Raw genomic sequence first — 26346 nt, 5'->3', positions numbered from 1 at the left:
TACTTTGAATAATCATGGGCATGGTCTACATGTCTGTCATGGTCTACATGTCATGGTCTACATGTGTGTGATTGCAGCACTTGGAAGGGAGTGGTTGACGATCAGGAGTTCAAGTCCAGCTCGAGTCATACAGTGACTCTAGGGCAGCTTAGGCTTCATAAGACCCTGTCTCAAAACACAAAATATTTAAATAGGTACTTCAGATTGAGAATAAATTACACGTGCTACATTACAAAGGAAAACTAAAAGTAGCAAGTCTATTTAAAGTTACATAGCTCTATATTCTGTGTTAAGATTCTCAATGAGAATTTTTTCTTCACAACTCAAAAAGAACTTTCAGTAATTATTCCTGAAATGGCAATAATAGGGACCATAAGAATTTAGTAAACCAGAAAGCTAAAGACAGTGTAGAGAATTGGAGGAAAGGTAATTGATTGTATCTGATTATCATGTTTACCACCAAGTAAACCCCAAGAATGGATTCTGCTTTTGAATATCTTATCTCACCACTAAGTGAACATGAAGTTGTACTTGAAAATGTGTCTGAATAAATTCTAAAGAAAGCAGCAAGTGCCTCTATAAAAGCCAGTGGACGCTGGCGGTGAGTGGACAGCCCCACCCTGCTGGCGTCTATGAAAAGATTGTCACATAAAGTCTCCTAGCTGAGAAAGAAATAAGATACTGCCTAGAACCAACATCTGCTGGTCCCAATTTTACTCTGCACACACATATCCATGGAATTACTCATTTGTCATGAGACACAACCATCCATCATCAGCCTCCACCCTTCGCAACCACTTGCTGGTCAGCAGACTGTCCAGCTGTCCCACACCATCAAGCTGACACAATGAGCCTGAAGTGAGGCAGGCATGCTCTCCCTTCACAACAGCAGCCAGGAAGCATCTCTCCTAACTATTAGTTCTAGAGTCTCATCCTACAGCTGAGAGAGAACGGTCACGGCTTTAGGATACCCATGGTAGAATACTGCAGAGTATAACAGTGCTTGCAACAGTGAAGAATCCAAGAGCAAACCCAGAACATGTAAAATAGAAACACCGCGAAAATCATACAGAAACAATGCTAGTGTTAACGTTTGTTCATAAACCTGTCCCCCCCCCCCCCCCATCCCCAAACTCTCTGTGATTCTTGTTTCTCTACTCTCTCTATTCAACCAAATACCTTAGCTTCCCAGAACAGGAAAGATAAACAAGCCATAAAACCTTTTAACTAATTAGAGTCGGGACACAGACAGGAAAAGGGCAGGAAGTCACCCAGAACAGCACAAGCACTGTACTTTACCTGGGTCACCAGTAAATACTGATCGACATTAAACCTCTGTGTTACCTTGGATTAAAGCTATGATTAAGTCTGGCAGAGCAGTCTATACTTTAAAGCCTTAGTTAGGGTGAGATCCAAAATGGGAGCAGGTTTAAATTTAGACTGAGTCGCTCTGTCCTGGGCTACACATTTAGGAGCTCTTACTATCACAGACTTCTCCCATCTGTTCCTAACTCGAACCACTTTGCTTCTTGGGGCTTCTGCCTAAAATGGCAGTCAGAACAGTTGCTGGATTGAAGGGTGAGCTAGAGGAGGATATTTTTATTTTCCTTCCAAATTCTTTAAACCAATAAAGCCACTTTTGGGTAGTTAAGATGAGTTTGTCAGCTTAATTGTACTATCTATGAGCATAATTGCTAGATGAGAAGAAAGTTTTTGAGCACTGTTTACTGGCGCTAATTAAGGAGGCTAAGTGAGACAGACCGGTCAACTGCAGTAGAACTTGACCTTTCTACATGGAAGTCTGCACCAAATGCTGCAGTTCCACGAGCACAGCCAAACTCCCCCTCCCCCAGAATTTCTCTCAAGGCAACACAGTCTATTAACATTAGCATCTTCTGTCGTCATCACCTCCCAATGTATCTGTTATTCCGGTGCCTAAATACCAGCATACCACTTAACAGGAGTCCACAAACACTGCTTCTTCAGACTGTAATGGAGAAACTTCTGAAGTTTCCCCATTAACCATGATGCTCACTCTGGGTTTTCATTATCTTCTGTTCATCAAGTTAAGGACACTCCATAGCCCTTTTAATTCAAATTTTCTTAAAAGATTTTTGTTTAATTATAGAATTTTTTTTTTAATGACATCAATTCAGTCACCAGCCTGGCCTCCAGCCCTTGTGACAAGGCTGGAGATGGGATAACAGACAGGCTTTATGCACAGGAAGTGTTCCCTTCGATCCTTTGGGGTAAAGAATCACACTAATAAGTATATGCACTAATGCACTATGAAACTGCTCTTGTACCATGCTTTCACCCGGGCTTAATTTCCCTGCTTAACCCTATTCAGGGGCAGCCCATGTCTGGGTTTGCCCACATACTGAGGTACTGAGGTACTGGGGTACTGAGGTACTGAGCCTAAGCTGCTCCCTTCCTGGGTTTATAAACAGGCTCTATCCCCACAGGGGACTTCCTGTGTGAACACATGATGGTCAGCTTACTTGTAAACTATGGAGGTCTTGGTGACTTTTGGAGGGAGAAAAGGGGCTTTCTGGTTATTAATTCAGTTTCTTGGCTGGGTATAGGCCATATGTATCTCCCTGACTTGGGGATAGGCTATCTATATCTTCCTGAGTCAATTCTTATTTTCCTACTTAAAAAAACAAAAACAAAACCATTTTCACATCTTGCCCCGATGGCTGTACTGCTTGATCTAAGGTCTCCCATAGTATTTTCTCATTGTCAGCACAACCCCGAGAGAAGTACAAAGGGCCAGGCATCTTGGGCTTGGGGAATAAATGTTATCTTTATTTACTCCACACCTTGATCAATCGTGCTAAATGTCTGCTATACAAATTTCAAAAATATTTTTAAACAACAGCATGTGGAATTGGTCTTTCATCAGTTTCTTTGCCTTGCCTCCTTCCGTTTCCTCTGGCAGACTTCACTGGTCATCTATACTGATCTTCATGGGAATCCCTACGTTGTATGAGTATTTAAAATAAGTTTATCTTTACGTGAATATGTCTGTATGGGTGTGTGTGTATGTGTGTGTGTGTGTGTGTGTGTGTGTGTGTGTGTGTGTGTGTGGCCACAGAAGGGGTCAGGTTCCCCTGAAGTCAAAGTTGTAGGTAGCTGTGAGACACCCAACTGGGTGCTGGGAATTGAACTCATGCCCTCCTCTGGGACTGCGGCCACTGCCCTTAACCAGTGGGCATCTCTCCAGACCCAAGTTTCACAAGTATTTCTTAAAGGCTATAAATGTATATTTACTCTTTTACATTCCGTTTCAGTAATGTTGTGCAAAGTGTCTTGTATTTTCTACTATAATTTACCTTTGTACTCATTTTAACAGAGAATATTTAAAAAGTTTCCACAGATTTAAAAACATTTTAAATTACTAATTTCTAAGCAATTCTACTATGGTCATAAAAAATACTTTTCTTTCTTTCTCATTCATGTGGAAAATTAGACTCACATACCAATGAAGATTTTTATTAATGTTTGTAACATATATAATACATGATTAGCTTCCCTCTGATTCTTGTCTTTTCCTTCTGTGTGCGTGTGTGTGTGTGAGCGCGTGTGTGACACGCATGCTTGTTTGTGGCTATCAGGAATCCTCCCTGTCTCTCTTCTTTCTAGCTACTTTGCTCTGAGGAGTCTTTCCTCTTTCATTGTTCCTTCCGAGGCTGGGACTAGAGGTGAACCAACATGCCCATGGGCATTTACATGGGCTCTAGGGAATCTGAGCTCTACTCTTTTGGCTTGCATGGTATATGCCTTCACCACTGTACCACCTCCCCAGCAACCCTTCTGGCTTCTTTAATATGTCTTTGAGTACAGACCTGTGAGCCCTCAAGCTCCTTAGCCTTTCTATATTTGTAAATGTTGTTATTTCTGTCTTGCCCTGAATGTGACTTTTAATTGTGTCTAACATTAAAAGTTAATCATTATTATTCAACTTTTGTAAGATTATGGTTCATCATCCTCTGCCCTGTATTATTGATAAAGCACACCTGGTACTCTTTTGTTGTACCTCAAACTTTCAAAAACGCCTTAGCCTTTTAAATGTTCAGACCATACTATTACAGTTAGTTACCAACCTTTTTTGTTTCATATTCCATTTTCATATTAATATACATTAATCATGTAAAATAATGGGCATGTATTTCATGTAAAATCAAGGTTTTAAGGTATAATAATTATGACATATTTATACTTTCCCCTGTCAAATTTGTATATGTTTAACAATCCTGCTCTTACACAGTCATCTAAGAATTAGACTCAACTCTTAGAAAACCAAAGTCACAGTATGCTGGTGAGTATTTCTTCTTAAAAACTATCAGGTGATTGGTGGTGGCACATGCCTTTAATCCCAACACTGAGGGGCACAGGCAGGAGGATCTATGAGTTTGAAGCAGCCTGGTCTACAGAGTGAGTTCCAGGACAGCCAGGGTTAAATGTTTCTTCCACTAAACATTTCGTAATCCCACCACAATGGTACCATGAGGAAGGAGTTATAGAGGAGTTAATATATTCTCCAGGACATGGGCTGAAACAGTGTCTGAGATCTTACTTCTCATTCTCCACTCCTAAATAAACACACACACACACACACACACACACACACACACACACACACACACACACACACGAGAAAGAGCAATGAAGGCAGCAGAGGAAGAGGAGGCGGTAATAATTTACATTACTAATGAGTAGACAAATTAAAGCCCACAAGGATAAAGCATTGCTAACAGGTCAATGGACACCTTTTATGATTACAAACTACATCTGTAGCTTATCAGCAAAAATTAAGATTCTAGCTATAATTATTTTCAATCAGATAATTTTTGAAGAACTTTCTTTAGATATAATAATTAGATAGAGAGGTTAAAGTTAGGAGTTCAAATTTCACGCCAGATCTAAAAAGAGTTTTAAAAAAAATCATAGCATATTACCTAACTTGTCTAATCAGATGCAAAGGTCTCCGTAAGTCAGGTCTTCCTTGGTCAGCTTCGCTGCCTCCGGCCCCATACAGTGCTGTTTCTCAATGTGTAATCTTAGATTATTTTGTCTTAGCATCAGTTTTCAAAACTATACAGTATTTTTGTATTTTTAACCTAAATCAAGGTTTTAAGGTAAAATCTTATTGAATGAAACGCATTTATTTTATGTTTTAAAAAGCAGTGCGTGCTGGCTGGTGGTAAAAGGCGCTTTCTGAGCTCAATACTACATGAAGAGAGCCTACACAGAAGGGTTTGTTTCTGGAGGGAGCCTGGGGCACTCCTGAGCTTCTGACTCAGCCTACCGGGCACTGGGATTCCACATGCATACCGCTATGCTCAGTGACAAATTCAAATAGATGGAAATCTAAGTCCCCCTCCCATCTGACTTCTTTCACTCTGCATGTTTTGAAGATTCATCCACGTTAGTATATCTGTAACGCATTCCTCTTCAGCACTGAGTAATATTCCAGTGTGTGAATACACAATCAATGTGTCTGGTCACTAGAAGATGAACATTTAGGACATCTGGATAGCATGGGTAAAATCAAACCATTCTGCTTAGCTGAATAAAACTGTTAACACCTGGCATACATCTTGTAGCAGAAACATCTCTTCGGATACTACCAAATTAGCATCTTACAGAATTATATTTAACAAAATATGTTTGAAAAAATATAACTTTTACTTCACATAAACAAAAGTTTAGTAGTATGATTTTCTCCTTAAAAAAACCAAAGCTCACTCTGGAAGACACCACCTCTTCGGGTTTCTCTCTCAGTCCTTCCTCTTACACCTGCTCCTCACTCACTGTCTGGAGATCTGATTACGGAGACCCATGACATAATCAGTATGTTACAAAATATGAAGATATAAACAGAACAGGAGATGGGATCTCTTTGGAAAAGCCGACGCTTTAAACATGCTCATTTAAGGGAGTTACTCAATCTTCTGTCAGCTGTGCAGCGTAAGTCCTGCAGAGACAAATGTTTTCTGAGAGCTGGACTACAGAGCTACATCAGCCTCTGAGCTGTGAGAGACACGAGGGACAGCTCCGAAGCTACCTTTATAATACAGTGAAAGCAGAATGGCTTCACTTCACCGTCTCAGCTCTCTGAAGATGCAAGGCTGGATCAAACCATCCGAGCACCACCTCTCCAACCTCTCCTGCTCACTAAACGGCAGAGAATGGATTCAGTCAAGAGGCACTGAGATCTCACTCAGCCTGAGAGTTTGTCAAAACTAACCTTATCTGTAATTTTGGGCAAATAGGTTAGCAAAGGTCACTGAAAAATTCAGCAGAAAGAACTCGATTGGGGGTCAGGGAAGATCTATGAAAACTTGGAGAGAAGGAAGATCATTTCTACAGCGGTACTAAACTTTACAGAGAAAGCAAGTCAATGCCGCTGACTGGGGAAGGGCTAGGACAATGCTGGATGGCAATCTGGAATTACCAGTGCCATTCTCAAACTCGTGGATTAAAACCAAGGGTCAAAAGCCAAGGAGTCTAAATGTAATGTGGTACACTGGACTGGCTCTTAGAACAGAAAGAGAACACTAACAAAAACTAGTAAAGTCGGAGGTTAAACTTGATCTTTACTTTGTGATATATAAAACAAAGTGTCTAAAAGACAACCTAGAAAATACCTTCATTACCTCAAATAGGAAAATACTTTGTAAAAAGGGCACCAAAGGTTCTGAACATAAAGACTGCTATACAGAATTACATTAAAAGCAAGAACTTGGGTTGGGGATTTAGCTCAGTGGTAGAGCGCTTGCCTAGCAAGCGCAAGGCCCTGGGTTTGGTCCCCAGCTCCGAAAAAAAAAAGAAAAGAAAAAAAAAAAAAAAGCAAGAACTTTCAGTGAGTCAGCTCCATTAACATAGGAAACAATAAAAGGCAGACTGGAAGGAGAGGTTTTTAAAATAGAGAGCTACGGTTAGTGAGAAGAGGACTGACATCTCACAGGAAAACCACCAAGATATTTAGTAAGTTCCCCACAAAACAGAGCATCTAGATGGCCAATAAATATAAAAAAGTGGAAATTAAATCTATGGCACGGTAACAATGTGTATCTAACACAAATGGTTAAACATTAAAGAGAATACCAAGTGCTGCCAAGAACCAATGACTGTCGCGTGAAGTACGACAAGTACGACAAGAACAATCCATTAGAAGAGTCCTTAAGGTGAAGTCGGCCTGTGTGCTTGCAGCTCAGCATTTGGCAAGTGCTGTTCACTGGCACTCGTCAGCATCGCTTCCACACTTCTCACAGGTTTCCTTCTTAGACTAAACTCAAGGCGACTTACTGGCCATCCCCACTGTACTAAGCCAACCGTTACCCTTTGTAGGCCTACAACTCATCTCTCTGCCACGGTGTGTCATATAAATCTGCATTCCTCCCTGCAATCAATGGTAGACTTCAGTACAGTAATGAATTTTCCCTTCATTACTACATGATACTGAACCTTCCTCATCAGACTTCTGGAATTAGGAAGAGTTGAGACCTGTCATGACCTGAGTCCTACAACAGGTGATGTTGCTATGTAAACAAGCAGTGCACGCTGAGAAGGACTCAGTTACTTTCTTCTCACTGAGGAGAACTCAGAAGCTTAGGTGGTGGAAACGCAGATCTTGGACTTGAATTCAGGGCTAACAGATTTCCTGGATTCACTATCCTTAACTCATAAATGTATAACGTTTAAATGCAGGTTTCTACATAGTGGTCAACTATTTAAAATGATATAATATTGAGTGTTACAATGTTTCATAGCTGAATTCTGAAATGGAGACTACTAAGTAGCAGGAATCATGTGTCTGGTAGGACTAAGGAGGCTATGGATTTTGAAATAGTTGCAAGGTAATAACTCTTGCAACCTCTCATTAATAACTGATCCTGGTTTTTTTTTTTTGTTTTTTGTTTTTTTTTTTTTTTATTAACTTGAGTATTTCTTATATACATTTCGAGTGTTATTCCCTTTCCCGGTTTCCGGGCAAAGATCCCCCTCCCCTCTCCACTTCCTTATCGGTGTTCCCCTCCCCCCCCTCCCCCCATTGCTGCCCTCCCCCCAACAGTCTAGTTCACTGGGGGTTCAGTCTTAGCAGGACCCAGGGCTTCCCCTTCCACTGGTGCTCTTACTAGGATATTCATTGCTACCTATGAGGTCAGAGTCCAGGGTCAGTCCATGTATAGTCTTTAGGTAGTGGCTTAGTCCCTGGAAGCTCTGGTTGCTTGGCATTGTTGTTCATATGGGGTCTTGAGCCAGATCTAAAAAGGAGCGATCTACATCCGGCTCCTGTCGGCCTGCACTTCTTTGCTTCATCCATCTTGTCTAATTGGGTGGCTGTATATGTATGGGCCACATGTGGGGCAGGCTCTGAATGGGTGTTCCTTCAGTCTCTGTTTTAATCTTTGCCTCTCTATTCCCTGCCAAGGGTATTCTTGTTCCCCTTTTAAAGAAGGAGTGAAGCATTCACATTTTGATCATCCGTCTTGAGTTTCATTTGTTCTAGGCATCTAGGGTAATTCAAGCATTTGGGCTAATAGCCACTTATCAATGAGTGCATAACATGTATGTCTAACTGATCCTGTTTTATGATATCCTGCATTAATGAAAAACCATAGGGGGAAAAATGACTCAAAGGAGCAATGACCAAATTACAATGTGAAATTCAATAATATAACAGTATCATTTATTGCTGGTGACTATCAAAAATCAGAACACAATCTGGCAATATATACCATAACCCTATTAATTTATTTCTCCATCCATATTCATAATTTAATAGTTATTGAGGAAGCATGGCTTAGCTCTGGGGATACTACAAAAAATATGACACGATCTGCACTGCACAGATGAGATTTCTTTGTATGATACAGCATAGCCCAATGCTGTCAGCATGGCTGTGTCTGCTTTACGTGTGACTAACACATATTGGTGAGTGTACATATCAATACAGTCCAAGCATGCAGCATGCAGGGACCAACTCTAGGCTCCCTTTCCCAACCTGAAGTAATCGCTATTCTGCAGGCATGATGACTTCACTTTTTTTAGGTTAGAAATGTTATTTATTTATAAAAGTTAAAAACATTATCTAAAAGTTTGTCTGCTTCAACTTAAAGTCACACTGGGGTTAGTTCCACTAAGGTAGTTGCCATAACTTAATGAGTTACAAGGAGATGTAAACAAAGCTACTTGTTTGTTTGTTTGATTGCTTGTTTAAGGTTTTTCAGAGACAGAGTTTCTCTGTTTAGCCCAGGCTATCCTAGAATAGTAGTGTAGACCGGGCTAGCCTCAAACTCAGAGATCCAACTGCCTTTGCCTTTGCTTCTGGATTAAAAGCCACAACTGCCAGCCAAATCTGCTTCTGTGACCAAAAAAAAAAAAAAAAAAAAAAAAAAAATTGCCTTGCATGACATTATCTGTGGTTTATGGCCAATAGGGAACCTGTAGCTCAAAAAATAGCAGAAACAGTACTTTACAATGTCAGTCATCAGCAGGGTATTTAACTGTCAGGAATCATGCATATTATTTCTGGAGCACCACTTAAGTCAGTACTGTATTCGCTGTTCCTTGATCTGTGATCCTTCAATATGCACCACCATGTACTAGACAGTGTCAAAAACTAAAGACACCCTAAGAGTTAAATGCATAAATGTGCAAGAAGTTAAATTTTATCATTAAATATGTTATTATATAGCTTCCTTATTAAATAAGTTAATATTGCTTGTCAGTAAAATGGAGAAATAGCCTAGAAAGTTAGAGAATTTTGAAATTAAAAAAATTGGAATAATCAGAGTAGAAAAGTAAACAATCTATCATCTACCTTTCTCTGCAGCTCTCAAGTCCACCCACCGACTCCTCTATTTTAGCCATACTTCGTCCACCCACCGACTCCTCTATTTTAGCCATACTTCGTTGCTGTTTTTTGATAAGGACCTCAGCTGCGTATGGCACACAGTTCAATCACCTTGCTTTTTGCTTACAGAATATTGCTGCATCTATTTTACGGTCTAGCTTATGATCTCACTGAGAGCAGACACTAAGGTACATTTGAAACAGCATCTTTAGTACAGAGCAGTTAGAAATAAATTTGACAGAAATAAAGTAATAAAAACATTAAGTAATAAATACTACACTTGGGAATGTAGTCTTAAAAAGGACAAGTCAAGTTTTGAAGATGTATCCAGTAAGCAAATAGACAACATTATAGGATCCAGTATTAACCCAGTAAACAAAGGGTTCCCTGCGGGTGATAGCAGTAGCTGTATTGTCCCAACAGTGAAGGGAGTATTCACAGTATGACAGTGAGCTTGGTGACGCTAACAGTATATAGAAAAAGTGTGGACTCTGACTGGATGGTAGAGAGAGGTCTGCAAAATGCCATTTCCTAAGAACCAACAGCCATGGCAATTGGGGAGAGCAGGAGTGCCTACTGACACTGCTACATATGTCAGGCCCACTTAGTCAGTTATAAACAGGGAAGGGGACTCGTGGGCCCTACCACTTATGGCTGAACTACTGGCAACTAACAGATTCTGGGAGAGGGGGAGAGAGTCTGCAGTTAAGTACCCATCAGTGAGTCACACTAGCACACACTCACACAAGGGCCACAGGCCCTGGTTATATTTCGGTGGGACACTTGAATAAAACAGTCATGAGTATGGGAAGGTTGCTTGAAGGGGAGAGGGGCTGAGAGACATGGGTGGGAGGAAGGTAAGAGTAACCAGAGAGCTGTGCAGTGAGTAACCCGAATGTACTCTGTACTTGCGTAAAACTGATTTTAAAAGCAGGAGGACGAGGAGGAAAACATGGGCTCTGCACTGCCATGGCCTAGATCTGTTCTCGGCTCTGGTTTAATCTCCTCCATTAAAGGTAGCAGTATTCAAATCTCTAGCACAAAGTTCCTGAGAGGGCTAAACTAGAAGGTAGCCATAAAAATGTGGCATTTTCACCTTATAAAGTAAGCATCCCATAAACACTAGCCCTTCCGGTTATCTCTAAAATGTCTAGCTTCTATCCATACATTGACTCAGATGAGGAAAGAATGCAAAGAAACGCAATCCAATAGCTGTGGGAGCTGAGAAGTTAGGCAGAAACAGTGGTTTTTTTGAGGAGCCCCCATGTTTCCATAGTGATGGGAGCAGTGTATATGGATTCCCTTTCCCTGCATCTCTGTCAGCATTCATTATTCCTGACTTTCCCAATGATAGGCATTCTGACTGGGGTGAGGCGAAATCCTCGTGATGCTTTAATTTACATCTATTGAGATCTATTGGCCACCGGTACCTCAGTGAGACCTGTCTTTTCATTTCATTAGCCCATTTACTCACTGGGTTGTTTGGGTTTTTCTATTTAGCTTGTTGATTCTTTATATATTGTAGATATTGTTACATGCACGAAGCAAGGTGCCCCTCCCCCATTCTATAGGTTACTACCTGTTTCTTTACTCAAAGCTTCATGCAATTCCACTGTTGTCAAGTCTGAGGTTTCTGAACTACTGCTATATGATCCCACGGAGGGATATATGCTCAGAGGATTCTAAGTCAAACATGTCACACAGATATGTGCACCTCCTGTTCCTGCAGCACTATTCTCAATGTCACACTGTGGAGTCAACGTGGGTGTGTGAGCACACGTGAGCAGGTTAAAGAACTGTGGTACACACATGCACAGTGGAGTTTTAGTCTTAACTAAGAATGAACTAAGAATAACTAGCAAATAGCCAAGTGGAGACCATCATATTAAGTGAACTAAACCAGACTCAGGAAGAAAAGTGTCACATTTCACTTTCATTTGTGGGTCCCAGATTTTATGCGGGCATATAAACTCCTTACATATGGACGGCATGAGATGAGAAACCAGACTAAGGGAAGGTGGGGACAAGGGGAAGACTACAGGGGATGCCAAAATACACAACATATTTGAAAACAATGCCTTTATGAAACCTATTACTATTTACAATGAATACATGCTAATAAAATTTTAAAAAGGAAAAACTTCCCGCCCCATGAACCTTGCTCTAAGACAGTTTTACCTGTATATCCCACTGAATATGTTAGAAAGCAACAATGCCATAATTATGCTAATATAATTATATACTTATGCTAATATAATACTTATATAATGTTTACAAACTCTGCAAGAAAATTAGACAGATTATCCTTTCCCTTCCACCACCCCTCAAAAACCCTGTTAGAGCGCCATCCCCCTTTACTGCTGGTGATCTGAACTCTACAGAGAGAACGCAGATGTGAGAAACACAGACAAGGTATGAAAATGAAACAGACACAGAACATATAGCTTTCACCCACAGGGTGACTAAGGCAGGGTAGCTCCTGTGGAGGTGCTGTGCTCTGTGCCAGCCCAGCAGCTTGGGAATGTAGAGTGGTGGTTGCAGAAGCGGACACAGTTCTTACAGGGTGCCAGGCGCTGTGTGAAGTACTTGACATGGGTCAGCTCATGCTACTAACCCAAGTACTAGGGCAGAGCCAAACAAGTCTGAGGTTAAATCGTGCCGCTGTTACTGATGGTCCACAACTCTGGACAGTTACCTCATATCACTGTGCTTAAGCTTCTCGAGCCTGAGTTGGTAGTAAGAATACACAATCCAAAGTGTAATACAGAAATATCTAAAACTATTACAGTTTTATCTAGCAGGCACTCCAGTAACTACATCTTTACAGTTGCTAATAGTAAAACTATTATTAAATCTTAGAATCCTATTTATCAGCCAGAAGGCATGTGGAGCACACTGTAGAAAGAGAAGCTTTTCCCACGGAGTTCCTTCCTTAAAAAAATGGTAAGCATTCTATAGTGTTTTTTTTTTTCTCAGCATGAACAACACATTTTTTTGTTTGTTTTGTTTTAAGCAGCACTATAAAATAAAATAAAATAAAATAAAATAAAATAAAATAAACCCAGACCCCTTACACTAGTTTTATTGGCAACAAGCAAAAGAAAATTGTCCTAAGTACTGCCATTTTGTTTTCAGACTCCACTTTCATAGGGGGAAACTAGGTTCAAGGTCTCAGGCCCTAGGGGAGCTGGGGACTTCCCAATAGCTGAACAGCTTCTGTTTTAAGGAGGCAGTTGTCTGAGTCCAGCCACCTCAGGGACACCTTCTCCATCTTGCTGACAGGATTAAACTAAGTTCCTGTTTCCAGGCCCAGGAACCAACTCCTCCCCTGGCTGGTAGGCAAATGTAACAATAACTTGGCACAGATCCTCATGGTTTGCAAACTCACGTAGCCTATGATACTCTGGCTCGTTGCTGCAGTTCAGCTCCTGAGTCTGCCTGTGGCCCTGATGGATCAGGAGCAGCTTGACTAGAATACATTTCTGTCATCTGCATTGACCTGGTGTTTGAGTTATGTCTGATTGAAGTGGACCCCATAACAGTTTCAGGTTCTTCCCTTTAAAAATGGCAGTGTGATAAATCCTTTATTTCCTTAAAGGAAATAGTGCTGACAATGGCATATGGTTGGGGAGTCTTCCAAAGAAACTGCTCCACACAGCCTTCCCCTGTTCTTTTCTCTGCCTTTTAAGGTCACAGTTACATGATAGGAAATCTGGGACATACACCATCTGTCCAGACAGCTCCCTCACTGCTCATTTCTCGGTTAGTCAGAGCACGTCACACTTCTCCAACACTGCTACTCCAACAAGCTGTGGGGTGAACCCATGTTGTCTCTACTGACAGCACAGCAGCTGAAGCGAACGCTGCCTTTGAGGATTCTGCTTCTGGATCACACCCGTGAGAAGAAAATCTCACCCTCAGTAGGAACTTTAAGACAAAAGAGTGATGTTTTACATGACTTCTCAAAACGCAGATGCAGCAACTTCTTACCGAGCTGACTAGATGACACCTAATCTGTACTTCTGTCCTAAGACTAAGAAAGGGATCTTTTTCTGCTATTACCGTAGCGGTGTTAACACCAGCTAACAGCATCCAGGACATGATAACGCTCTTAACATCCCTTCCTGTGCATTAATAGTTTTAATCCTTAAAACAAGGCTGCATGGCAAGGTCTAATATTTCCACTTTGAAGTGGAAAAACCGTATGCAGAGGCCCAATTTAAAAAAAAAAAAAACTGCTGTTGTGTACAGCAGGGATTCAAACGCTGGCTGTATGACCTTAATTTTTAAGGTATGCAATCTATAAGGAAAAACTCCATACACTCACTTTGGCATTCCTGCTGTATCTATGAATAAACAAGCTGTAAATATCTCCAACCCCCACCCCAGGCACCCACTAACTCCAGGTGTTACTTATCATTGCGCTGGGAGCTTCTGTCAACCTAGCACAAGCGAAAGCCGTCTGAGAAGGAACCTCAATTAAGAAAATTCCTCAAGCTCACACAGTAGGTGAGCCTGTGCAGCATTTCTTAAACCAGTGACTGATGGGGAGGGCCCAGCCCATTGTGAGTGGTGGTGCTGGGTTCTGTGATAAAGCGGGCTGAGCCAGCCATGATTAAACAGCACCTCCATGGCCTCTGCCGCCAGCTTCCTGCCCTTTGTGAGTGCCTGTCCTGACTACAATGTGAAGCGTAAAATCCTTTCCTCCCCAACTTCCTTCTTGGTCATGGGTTGTCATCATAGCAATAGTAACCTTAACCAAGACACCTATATACTCATCAATTTACTTATTTCTAAGTATATTTAAATTTTTAATCATTTTTGTTTGTGTCTGTATGTACATGGTTAGTGGGCTAAGCGTGTTACATGCGTAGGCTATCAGAGGGCAACTTGTGGGAGTTGGTCTCTCCTCCCACCACATATGCCCCCAGTGATCCAGTGAGGCTGTTAAGCCCGTCAGCAAGTGCTTTACCTGCTAAACAAGCTCACTGGCCCACTTCTCTTTTTAAAAAATTTGTATTCCTATGAACTTCATAATCAGATTTTACTCAATAGTTTGTTGTAATAGAGCAAAGCAGTTTTTATAATTAACAAGTTTAAAGACTATACTCTAGGATCAGAGTCAATTTGGGGATAATTTATGACTTTCAGAAAAAGTTTGGGTTACTCTCAAACCTCCAACACAAATTTACTTTCCGAGCTTCACATGAAGACTCAGGGACCCTAGTAAGATAGATGAACCTAAGAAAAGCAACATTGTAAGTCTAGAACTCCTCCCTCACCTATACAGAATAGTCTCCTTTCCGCTTAACGGTTCAGAGTTCTGCCTACGGTCACATGACTACCAGTGGTAGCAATGACAGTAACTATAAAATAATCCTGACATTATGTAGCAACATCAGTGATAATCCTACATGCTGTTAACTTGCCAAGTGCTAAGGACTATGCTAAATGCTTCTTACTGTCAAGTATATTGTGGAGGCCATGTGGATCAGTGGCTAAGAATATGAAATCTATAGTCCACCATCAGTTACAGTTGTTTGTCCATTGTGAACACTATCAAGCTCTCTAACTCTGATAGACATGCTTCGGCCTTAGGCGGTGGGCTTGCTGCCCGTGGTGTCTGTTCTATGGTAACTCAAGGCTTTGATCATAACTCCTTTGGTTGACAAGCTTTGGTGATCCTTCCTCATGCACCATCCTCACAGTGAGTTCCTCTGAGAGCCTCACAGGCTGGGCTCCAGGTAGGCTGAGAGCACATTAGCAGACTTTCTAGTTTCTGAATGACACCCAGAGTCCCGTTTTGTTTAGTAAGTACTTATCTGACTCGTACTTAAACTTCTTTCCTGTTCTGGCCTGCGTGCCTCCATTCCACATATGGTCAGTCTCTTCATAGAAGAAAAAAATATCAAGTTTTACATCAGCTTGTCCCTGGAAGGAGAGTTCCAAGCTGTCCTCCACCTGTAGGAAAGATGAAAACCCTCACAGACTAAACAACAGGATTGCATTTTCATTTATTAAATAAGGAGAGATATTCATGTTTTATGCAGTGAGCATTAATTCTAAGGTGCATTTTCTTTTAAACTTAAGTGCCTATGAAGTAGAGCTTCAGAAAGTGGGACACTATACTACCTTTTCTTAAATGCATATAAAACATTCCTTAAACTGACGAAAATTCGTGAGTAATGCCTCAGGGTAGTTACAACTGTCACTCTGTGGGGAAAATTGAAACATCATAGTCCAGAGCCCATTTCTAAGCCCATTTCTAACTAAAGGAAGAAGGGAAACTTATCCTGGAAGTATGGTTCACATCAGACTTGGTTCATGTGTCTTCAGCAGCATCCCATAATAACTTATGGAACCCTCAAAGGGATAAACGCTAATGTATTCATTTTACGTTCTACCGCAAAGCACATGCCAGACACCAGCACTTGGCAAGTATCTGCTGAATGACTAAAGCTATTGCTTTGGTTGGAAGCAGAAAATATTAAGAGTGTGTGTGTGTGTGTGTATGTGTGTGTGTGTGTGTGTGTGTGTGTGTGTGTGTGTGTGTGTGTATTTTTCAATTAGAATGATTATCTCTGATAGTGAGAAATAATTTTCCAGAATTAATTTTTTTTCCTTTTTTCCCTTGCTTTGCAGGATAACACTTCTCTGGAGACAAATTAAGAGCATGGTTATCACAAAGGATCATGGGCTCCTGGACCAGCAATCAAGCTGTCTAGAGCAGGAATTCATCTAGGCCATGGTGCCCCAGCTCTTCCTATCTTCTGTGGAAGCTGCTCACCTTAGGACACATGAGCAAGACAGGACTGGTCTAACGTGGCTTCACATCTCTATCCCTCAGCAGGCAAAGGATATTTGTGCTGATATTTTTATGAAATATAGTCTTAAATGATCATAGAATAAGATACTCAGAGAAAGAGTAACTTCACATGTTCTGACTTTATAATAATTTTGTACCACACTCTAGCCTAAGGGAACAGAAGTACGCCTCTTACAGGAGCCTCTTACAGGAGCCTCTTACAGGAGCCTCTTACAAGAGCCACAGACCCTTCTGTCTTCATTATTAATAAAAGGCTGGATTTTCTAGCTTCTCTTTAAGTAGCACAGAAACCTTAAGGGATAATAGCTCCCACAGGCCCATCCTGATAAGTACTGGGTGATAACACCATGTTTGTCACACATTTAAGTGTATATACGTTAGGTAAGGTAAACTTCACAATGGAGACACGCTATGTATGATATTAATTTGACTATTACCAACCTTCCCAAACTTGTGTTTGAGTGGAAGTCCTGCATCCTGAAATGCCAAAACAATATCAGGTTTGTAATCTTGAATGAAAATTCCTAGGTCGACATCTTTGCTATAAGGAATGATACTGCATTGCCGATACCATCCTAAAATGGGGGAAAAGGGGATAACATTTTAAATTGTATTTGGAAAATTAGTTATTATAATGAACAAACTGTATAGTAACGACTATATGATTTCATAGGGTTAAAGTTGGGGTGCTTTACCAAGGTTATTTTTTAAAAGTTAAATCCCAGACTAGACACCTTGGTTATAGGTGTTTTCTTGAAGAATCAGTCTCCTTCTTTCTCTCCTCTTTGTTTCTTTCCCTGGTCTGAGTGCTCAGCTTCTTCAAGGGCTTTGATGACCTCAGGCGTGGTGGTCACACCTTTAGGCCTGCCTGTTCTGTTCTACACAGTGAGTTTCAAAATAGCCAGAGCTACACAATGAGATCCTTTGTAAACAAGAAAGGTTTTCAGAATACATAATAATTTCTGAATACATTATTAGCTTTAATAATACGGTAAATAGATGGTCCACTTGATTGTTGTTTAGAGTGTTTGATCACTAACATTTAATGACTGAGATCCCTTAAGATGTACTAAGAATATCTCATTCTCTTAATATGCTTTCCTGAGTCCATAATTTATAGCATTTACCACTTCCAAATAGCTCTTAAGCAATGGTCACTGAGCTCTGACTAAGGTCTGCTGTTCTGTAAAGTTTTCTCAGGGATTGCTGCAAGTCTACCTCCTACACAGGCGCCTCAGCAATGTTCTGAGAAAGCTTAGTCCCCAGCACTGAGTCCTGAGCTTCTCATGTCTCTACTCCAGTGGCTTTAAAGTACGTACGTGTCTACGGTAATCCTAATAGGCACTACTACTGGATAATGTTATCTGGAATTATAAAGAATTCTAGCAACCAATCATAAACTATTAAAAATGAAGGGTTTGCTAGGTGCTGTGGCGCTCACCTGCAATCTCAACACTTAGGAGGCACAGACATGTGGATCTATGGAAGATCAAGGCCAGCCTGGTCTACAAAGAATTCCAAACCAGTCATGGTGAGATATTAAGACCCTGCTTAAAAACCAAACAGAAAATTAACCCTCCCCTGCATAAACCCCACCAAAATGTAAAAATGAAGGGCTCCTTGAATACCATTTAATATATGGTATCATCAAATACAATTCTCTTATTTTATAAATGAAATAAGCCATGAGGCTAAAAACTCAAATCATGACAAATGACTAAGAATTTTTAATTACTGACTATAAAACAACCTTGTTTCTATAAAACAGTTAAACTTTAAAGCAAATATCACATACACAAGGGATTACCATATAATGCTTTGTGTTTTTATTATTTTGTTTCTGATTTAGGGTGTCATGGATCCAGACTGGCTTTGAACTTGCTATGTAGCTCCGGCCTTGAACTTCCGAGTCTTCTGCCTGTAGTGCATGTGCGGTACAGGTGTGTGCCGTACCCAGTCTAAGCATGCGATCGTTCAGACAGCCCACTCTGTAGGAGGCCTCCAATCCCAGGCTATAACCTGTGCACACGCATAGTTATTCAAGGCATTTCCTCTCAGCCTCAAAGTGTACTGAACTGCACAATTCTACGGTGACTCTTTAAAAGCTGAATTAACTGGAATTAACTTTTGTACACATATAGTCACAATCAAAACACAGATAGTTATCAACTACTGTAATAATTTAGAAGGAAGAGATAAAACAACAATCTTAAGAATCTACATAATTCTAAATTCCAAGAAGTTGATGTAATGAACAGTGTATCTGGAAACATTTTCCAGAGTCTCATAGCTGCTGCTTAAGACTACAAAAGTATCTTTTCCCATCTCAGGCGAACAGTGATGCCAAGCCAGTGATGCTCTCAGTGACCTGGAAAAGTCTACGGATGACCTCAGAGCATGACTTTTAATCTCCCTCTCACTAGAAATGTTTCCTACAGCGTAACTTCTTTGTTGTTATTTTAGAGTAAAGTAATAGAAATCTTTCCAGATAGAGACAGCAAAGGTATTCAGATAAGAAAGGTATTAAGGGGGTTCAGAGCTAAACAAAGAATTCACAGCTGAGGAATACCGAATGGCTGAGAAACACCTAAAGAAATGTTCAACATCTTTAGTCATAAGGGAAATGCAAATCAAAACAACCCTGAGGTTTCACCTCACACCAGTGAGAATGGCTAAGATCAAAAACTCAGGTGACAGCAGATGCTGGCGAGGATGTGGAGAAAGAGGAACACTCCTCCATTGTTGGTGGGATTGCAGACTGGTACAACCATTCTGGAAATCAGTCTGGAGGTTCCTCAGAAAATTGGACATTGAACTGCCTGAGGATCCAGCTATACCTCTCTTGGGTATATACCCAAAAGATGCCCCAACATATAAAAAAGACACGTGCTCCACTATGTTCATCGCAGCCTTATTTATAATAGCCAGAAGCTGGAAAGAACCCAGATGCCCTTCAACAGAGGAATGGATACAGAAAATGTGGTACATCTACACAATGGAATATTACTCAGCTATCAAAAACAACGAGTTTATGAAATTCGTAGGCAAATGGTTGGAACTGGAAAATATCATCCTGAGTGAGGTAACCCAATCACAGAAGAACACACATAGTATGCACTCACTGATAAGTGGCTATTAGCCCAAATGCTTGAATTACCCTAGATCCCTAGAACACATGAAACTCAAGACGGATGATCAAAATGTGAATGCTTCACTCCTTCTTTTTTTTTTTTTTTTTTTAAATCTTTTTTTTTTTTCTTTTTTTTTTTTCGGAGCTGGGGACCGAACCCAGGGCCTTGCACTTGCTAGGCAAGTGCTCTACCACTGAGCTAAATCCCCAACCCCTCACTCCTTCTTTAAAAGGGGAACAAGAATACCCTTGGCAGGGAAGAGAGAGGCAAAGATTAAAATAGAGACTGAAGGAACACCCATTCAGAGCCTGCCCCACATGTGGCCCATACATATACAGCCATCCAATTAGACAAGATGGATGAAGCAAAGAAGTGCAGACCAACAGGAGCCGGATGTAGATCGCTCCTGAGAGACACAGCCAGAATACAGCAAACACAGAGGCGAATGCCAGCAGCAAACCACTGAACTGAGAATAGGACCCCTGTTGAAGGAATCAGAGAAAGAACTGGAAGAGCTTGAAGGGGCTCGAGACCCCATATGTACAACAATGCCAAGCAACCAGAGCTTCCAGGGACTAAGCCACTACCTAAAGACTATACATGGACTGACCCTGGACTCTGACCCCATAGGTAGCAATGAATATCCTAGTAAGAGCACCAGTGGAAGGGGAAGCCCTGGGTCCTGCTAAGACTGAACCCCCAGTGAACTAGACTATGGGGGGAGGGCGGCAATGGGGGGAGGGTTGGGAGGGGAACACCCATAAGGAAGGGGAGGGGGGAGGGGGATGTTTGCCCGGAAACCGGGAAAGGGAATAACACTTGAAATGTATATAAGAAATACTCAAGTTAATAAAAAAAAAAAAAAAAAAAAAAAAAAGGTATTAAGGAGTACCTGGAAACCAACCACAATATACATGTGTGATGTAAATTTGTACATAGTTTTTAGTAAATACAAGTGACCTCAGATTCTATTTTATATGGTTGGAAAGAAGGTTCAGAGGTTAAGCACACTGGCTGCTCTTCTAGAAGTTCTGAGTTCAATTCCCAGTACTTGCATGATGGTTCATAATCACTTATAATGAGATCTGATGACCTGTTCTGGTACGCAGGCAAATAAAGCACTAATAAACATAAAAGGCATAAATAAACAACTTTTTAAAAAAGGTTCTATTTTATATTTTATCAATTACTTTCTTAAAGTAGTCAACACATCTTTGCTTTGTACACTAACGCTTATTCTGACTATAAATATTGCACTGCCATATTACCAATGCCTGATTACCTCAAGCATTTACTCCTAGAGCCAAAGGAGGAGACAGAGAAAAAGTAGAGCATTTTACCTAGACACGTCCCACTGCTCAGCCAGAAGGGCACTCCCAGCGCCTGCAGCGTCTTGGCCGCTAGTTGCAGTAACTCCTTTGCCCTCTTCCGAAAGGCCATGGCATCCACAGTGTTGTCATCGACGTACTGCTGCAGGGTTAACAAACAGTGCTGCTCTGTTATAACCATCCCTAAACTGCTATACACTAATAGGATATTTGAATTAAACTGAGAGATTAACAGTGCATCTTTTTCCCACTGTAAAAAAAATCCAAATTTAGGGGGCTTGGGCTGGCTGAGTGGGTGATGTGTGAGCATGAAGTTTTATTTCAGTTTCCTCAGTGAGGCACAAAACATGAGAGCAGGCACTGCATTTCTCCCCACTCAATCTACACCTCTAGAATGTGGTGCGGGCCAGAGTAGGTGTGCAACAAATACTGTTGAGAGGCAGAATGAGGACGTAACGAATTCTGTGTTCCTTTACAGGAAAGCAGGAGATGCAGTTTAGAGATGCCACTGGGGCAGTGAGAGATGGGAGCAGTAGGTGGCTCTGGAGGAACCAGCGTCCTGTGAAGCAGTGTCCCTGAAGTGAGTTGTTCTCATGGATCAAGCAGACTAAAGAATCCCTGAATGTCCTTTCAGAGCACAGGACTGGACTGAGAGGTCCATGTTCCTATGCCTGTTCTAAGAGAGAACGCCTAGAGCTAAACGCTTATAGACTTAGCTACCCCATAGACTACATGCCGAGCCAATATGACGGTCAGTGTTAAGTGCTGTCTTGAAGCTACAGTTTCCCTCTCTGCCATACGAGACACCTTTCTTCAAACTGTTGATCAGAGGAGTCCAAGAAATACCCAAATCATATAAGCCATTGCTTGGTTGCCGTCCAGAGCATGAAGGTAAGACACTATTGCTGAAGACACTACACACTTTATACACAGGACTTACAGAAATGACCTGGAAGCATTACTCCTGAGGCCTGCCTCTCAAAGTATCTGAAGGTGCTAATGTAAACTGCCACAGAGAAAAGCAATTAAACTATGAAGCCTTTAAACCACATCGGTGGGCAGCATGGCAAGGTACAGTCAAGCACTCAAGAGTGGCACTTACATCTTGGGAGTAACCAACATCCACCTAATTGGACTTGAGGCTTGCTCAACAGGAGGGAACTCATGCCTGGTTTCATAAACCTGGCCAGTGGCTAGAAAGGGTTCATCAAACCTGGAGGAGAGCCTACTCCGGCCCCTTTCCTAAGCTAGCGTAATTTCTAACTGAATTCTGAACACTTGTATTCTTCCTCGCAGCCGCAGTAAGCACAGCCCTCAGCCCTCCTCAGGGAAGCCTCTTTCTGCATCAGATGGAGACCACCATAGAGCACCACAGCTGGTCAAAATGCAGAGAACTGGACGTGGGCGCCTATCAGTCACTATATGTACAACCCAATCCCTGTACCTGTGGAAGAGTGGCAGAAGGACTCAGAGTGGAAAGATCACACTGGCTACTGTGAGACAGCATCCTCTATAGATAACACGGCAAACCCCCAAACCTTAACAATATGGCCACCTCAACAGGACTACAGGTACAATGACAGTACCGCTGACATTACAATGTGGGTGGGAGAAATCTCCTAAGGTCCTAACCCCTAGATGAAGAGCTACAGGCACTTAATGGCTGCTAACAGAAGGACAGTTTTCTCCAGTAATGAGAATGAGTCCCCAGATGGGTTATCCAATGTTGTTTAGTTACATCTTATAACTTGATCAGGCTGGAGATAATGATCTGAATTTACAGATTTCATCAAATAGATATAGAAATAAATATATACAGACATATGCACACTGTCTCTATTAAGTGAGAGAGCCTGTGCACAGCAAACCAAAGAGCAATGGGCACAGTACCTATTCCCCAGATCTCGGCTTCCTCAGAAATGGCTGACCCCAGAGCTGGGATAGGAAAAAGCACAAGATGAGTCTAGGATATCTGTATTTTAGTAAAAATGAAAAAAGATGGAGATAAGTCAGAAGATACAAGAGCTATCCAGAAGAGTTTTTAACCGGCCAAAATGGAACAATCTGAAGATTAAAATAAATGACAAAAGTGAGGGCTTGCAACTCATTAAACAGGAAACCCTGAGCCTCTTATATCAACAATAAATATGATAAGAAGTGTAGCATTTAAATGGTTACAAAGTAGCCTGCAAACAAATGCTTCTAATTATAAAGGGAAAAAAAATGCAACATCACAAAGGTGAAGCAAGCAGGTAAGAGAATCGAGGGAGGGACCCAACACCAGCAGTGTTCTGTAGCCTTCCTCTGAACCTTTCCACCAGAGGGAGAAGGAGGCCACAAGGACTCAGGAAGTCATGAGACCTAAAGGTCTTTCTAAATCACTCACACAGAGGTGAGCTCCCTGGTCATGCAGCGGACTCTGAAACATCCAGACTCCTGGAACTTCTCACCCATGGCCTTGTAAGTAACATTAACAAAATCAGGGGTTCACAAAGCTAGACTTGGGTGGAATCGGTTTTCAGCCTGCTGTTGGTGTCTGTCTGGGGTGAATACTATTTGCTCATGTTTCCTCAGGAAAAGTCAGGCAAGAAGCAATAACTGGGCAATCAGGTAGCACCTCCCGGGCTATAATGAGAGAAGCGAGCATAGCAGCACTGCCATGCTGTTTATCTAAGGATATTCAGTCTGCATCTAGCACAGAAAAAAACAGAGGGACAGTTTACAAAACAGCTGAGGCCATCTTCAAAATTACCAAAGTCACGAAAGTAGGGAGAACTAACCCAGACAGTGGAGAAACCAGCCCAGCCTACAGGAAATTATAGCAGGAAATCAGTACTGCATGTGATTCTAAACAGAATCCTTTCGATACAAGCCTATCATTAGGACAACCAGCAAAGTGTGCATGTAGACCTTTGTTGTCTTTAAACTGGCCTTGCCATACACCTTGGCTGGCCTGGAACTTTTGGCAATCCTCCTGCCCTGGCTTTCCAAACGTGAAGAGTACAGGCATGTGTCATCATATACAGTTTAGATTGAGATTAAAACCAGTGTATTTAATTCTTGATTTTCATTTTCACTTATAGGAAATAATCTAGTTTTTTTTAATACTGGTTTAAAATTTACTCTCAAATATGCCAGAAAACAAAAAAAGAGGTGTTATTTGTATTGTGCTAGCAACTGTTATATAAGCCATACACTGCTTTAAAAAAATCATTATTAAAATAAATGAGAACGCTAGGGGGCTATTTTACTAGGTTTATTGAATTAGTTCATCTCTACAATCACTCTGTGCATTTAAGACTGTTTGGCGCCATCTAGTGTTCAAATGAGCATACGCTAACTTTAGTTTGAAAGTATACACTCCTGGATGAAACAGAGAAGATGAGACCATGACTGAGCCTTTAGTCGGTGCACATTGGCATCAACACAAGGGCTGCAGTGGAAACAAGGCAGGCATCGCTAAAGACACAGCTACAATGGATGCCGTGAATAAAATAAGATGTTGCTACCAGGAGGCTCACAAAACTAGGAGGATGCGAGACATTCACAATTCACCGTGGTAACTGCTAGGGCAGAAGTGGGCAATGCCTGTATGGCAGGAGGCACTGAATTCATCCCTCCTACCTTGTCCTAACGTGTCTGCACATCAGACCTATCTTTCTACCTTCTACCACAAAGTTCAGGAAATTTGACGGCCCTTACAATAATAAATAAAGAAGAATAGGAAGAGCTAGAAGAACCACTGGGCTGTCCTGGGTATCAGCCTCAGGATGTCAGAAGCCTTGTATTTGAGTCTTGGGCCCTGGGCAGCAATAGCAAAGTTGGTACTTAGTGTCTAACATGTGCTCTGGTTCGCTCTCCGTTACCATGATAAACACTCCAGTCAAAGGCAACTTGGGGGAGAAAGGGTTTAGTTCACCAGTCATAGCTCATGCCTGAGGGAACTCGGGGCAAGGACACAAGGGTAGACCTGGAGAGCTGGGCATGGGGGCACATGTCTTTATTCCCACACTATGGAGACAGAGGCAGGTGGATCTCTGAGAGCGAGAGGCAGAGAACTCCAGAAAATAAAGGGCAAGTAGAAGAACTACGGTACCAAATCCCCAGTCAAAATGCCTGTCCCACTGTCTTTCTGGCTTCCTATGACTTGCTACAGTTGAACTTTTACACCCATCAAAATCATTTTTATATCACTACAGTCAGAAGCCTACAAAGTTAGAACAGCAGAGGAAAAGCTGAAAACTCAGCTGGTCTTTCATAGCACTTTGCCAAACACACACAGACATACAGACACAGAGACAGACAGACATACACACACACAAACATACATTCATATTCAGTGTCAAACTTAAACAAAGAAAAACTCCTATTTAAGTGTTTCTAAATCCACATGACCTCTCTTCAGTGGTTATATTCTAAACCAACTTGGACTTCTTTAAAAAATGTAGTTTTAAAATAGTTAATGAGCGATCATAACTGTGGAATAAGTCAATGTTACCCTTATCAGGATCTAATGAAATAAAACAATCGTATATGGTCATTCTCCATTCACGGAAGTTTGTCTGTGGGCGTGCGTGCGTGCACACGTGCACGAGTGTTTGTGCAGCCCAGGACTGCTTTCGACTTGAGATCCCTATCTTAGCTGGCTGAGTGCTGGTTGTGGTTACAAACGTAACATACTAGCCGGCTGAATTTAAGATTTCCTTTGAGACAGGGTCTGTTGGGGGGTTGCCTCTGAACTCACCACACAGTGGAGCATCATCTTCAACTCTGCCAGGCTCTTCAGAGTGCTGGGATTATAGACACTGTTACCATGCCCAATTCATGTGGGGATGGAGAGCAAGCTCGAGCCCTGGGCATGCCAGACAAGCATCCAGCCAACTGGACTACATCCCCAGCCCTCAGGAAAGTCAAGTTTAGTGTTTAACAAAGATCACTTAACAAGCCATTTTAAGTTTTCCTGCAGAAGCCTCTTCGTTTCCTCCTAAAAACTGAAATAAGCAGAGTACTCTCTCATTAAATTTAGTTTAGAAATACTTTTTTTTTTGGTTGTTTCTAACCTGAAGGAATGCCCGGGCTTCTTTATACCTGCACTCAATAAATCTGGAGTGAGGTACTTCTTCTAGAAAGCGCCCTGGGTCTTTTGGAATAAGCATGTCGAGTCCATCAACAGTAACCTGCTGTAACTCCGGCCTG

At 41.5% G+C, this 26346-nt stretch overlaps 1 protein-coding gene across 32 annotated transcripts in view; it reads right to left on the bottom strand.

Moving 5' to 3' along the window:
• Positions 1-26346, bottom strand: part of Fktn (fukutin) — a 56464-nt gene that overhangs the window by 5050 nt on the left and 25068 nt on the right. For 10 of the 32 annotated variants that reach the window (XM_087549700.1, NM_001437011.1, NM_001437008.1 and 7 more), the window contains 4 exon segments: positions 26211-26343; positions 21163-21292; positions 17133-17266; positions 15699-15826 (listed from right to left, as the gene is read on the bottom strand). In XM_087549700.1, the coding sequence (XP_087405826.1) occupies positions 15699-15826; positions 17133-17266; positions 21163-21292; positions 26211-26343 (525 nt within the window). 32 annotated transcript variants of the gene reach the window in all.

Source organism: Rattus norvegicus, chromosome 5, assembly GCF_021556685.1.
Source record: "Rattus norvegicus strain SHRSP/BbbUtx chromosome 5, alternate assembly SHRSP_T2T, whole genome shotgun sequence".
Classification (NCBI taxonomy): domain Eukaryota; kingdom Metazoa; phylum Chordata; class Mammalia; order Rodentia; family Muridae; genus Rattus; species Rattus norvegicus.
Note: the sequence above shows the minus strand (reverse complement) of the source record. Positions and strands in the feature narration are given on the sequence as shown.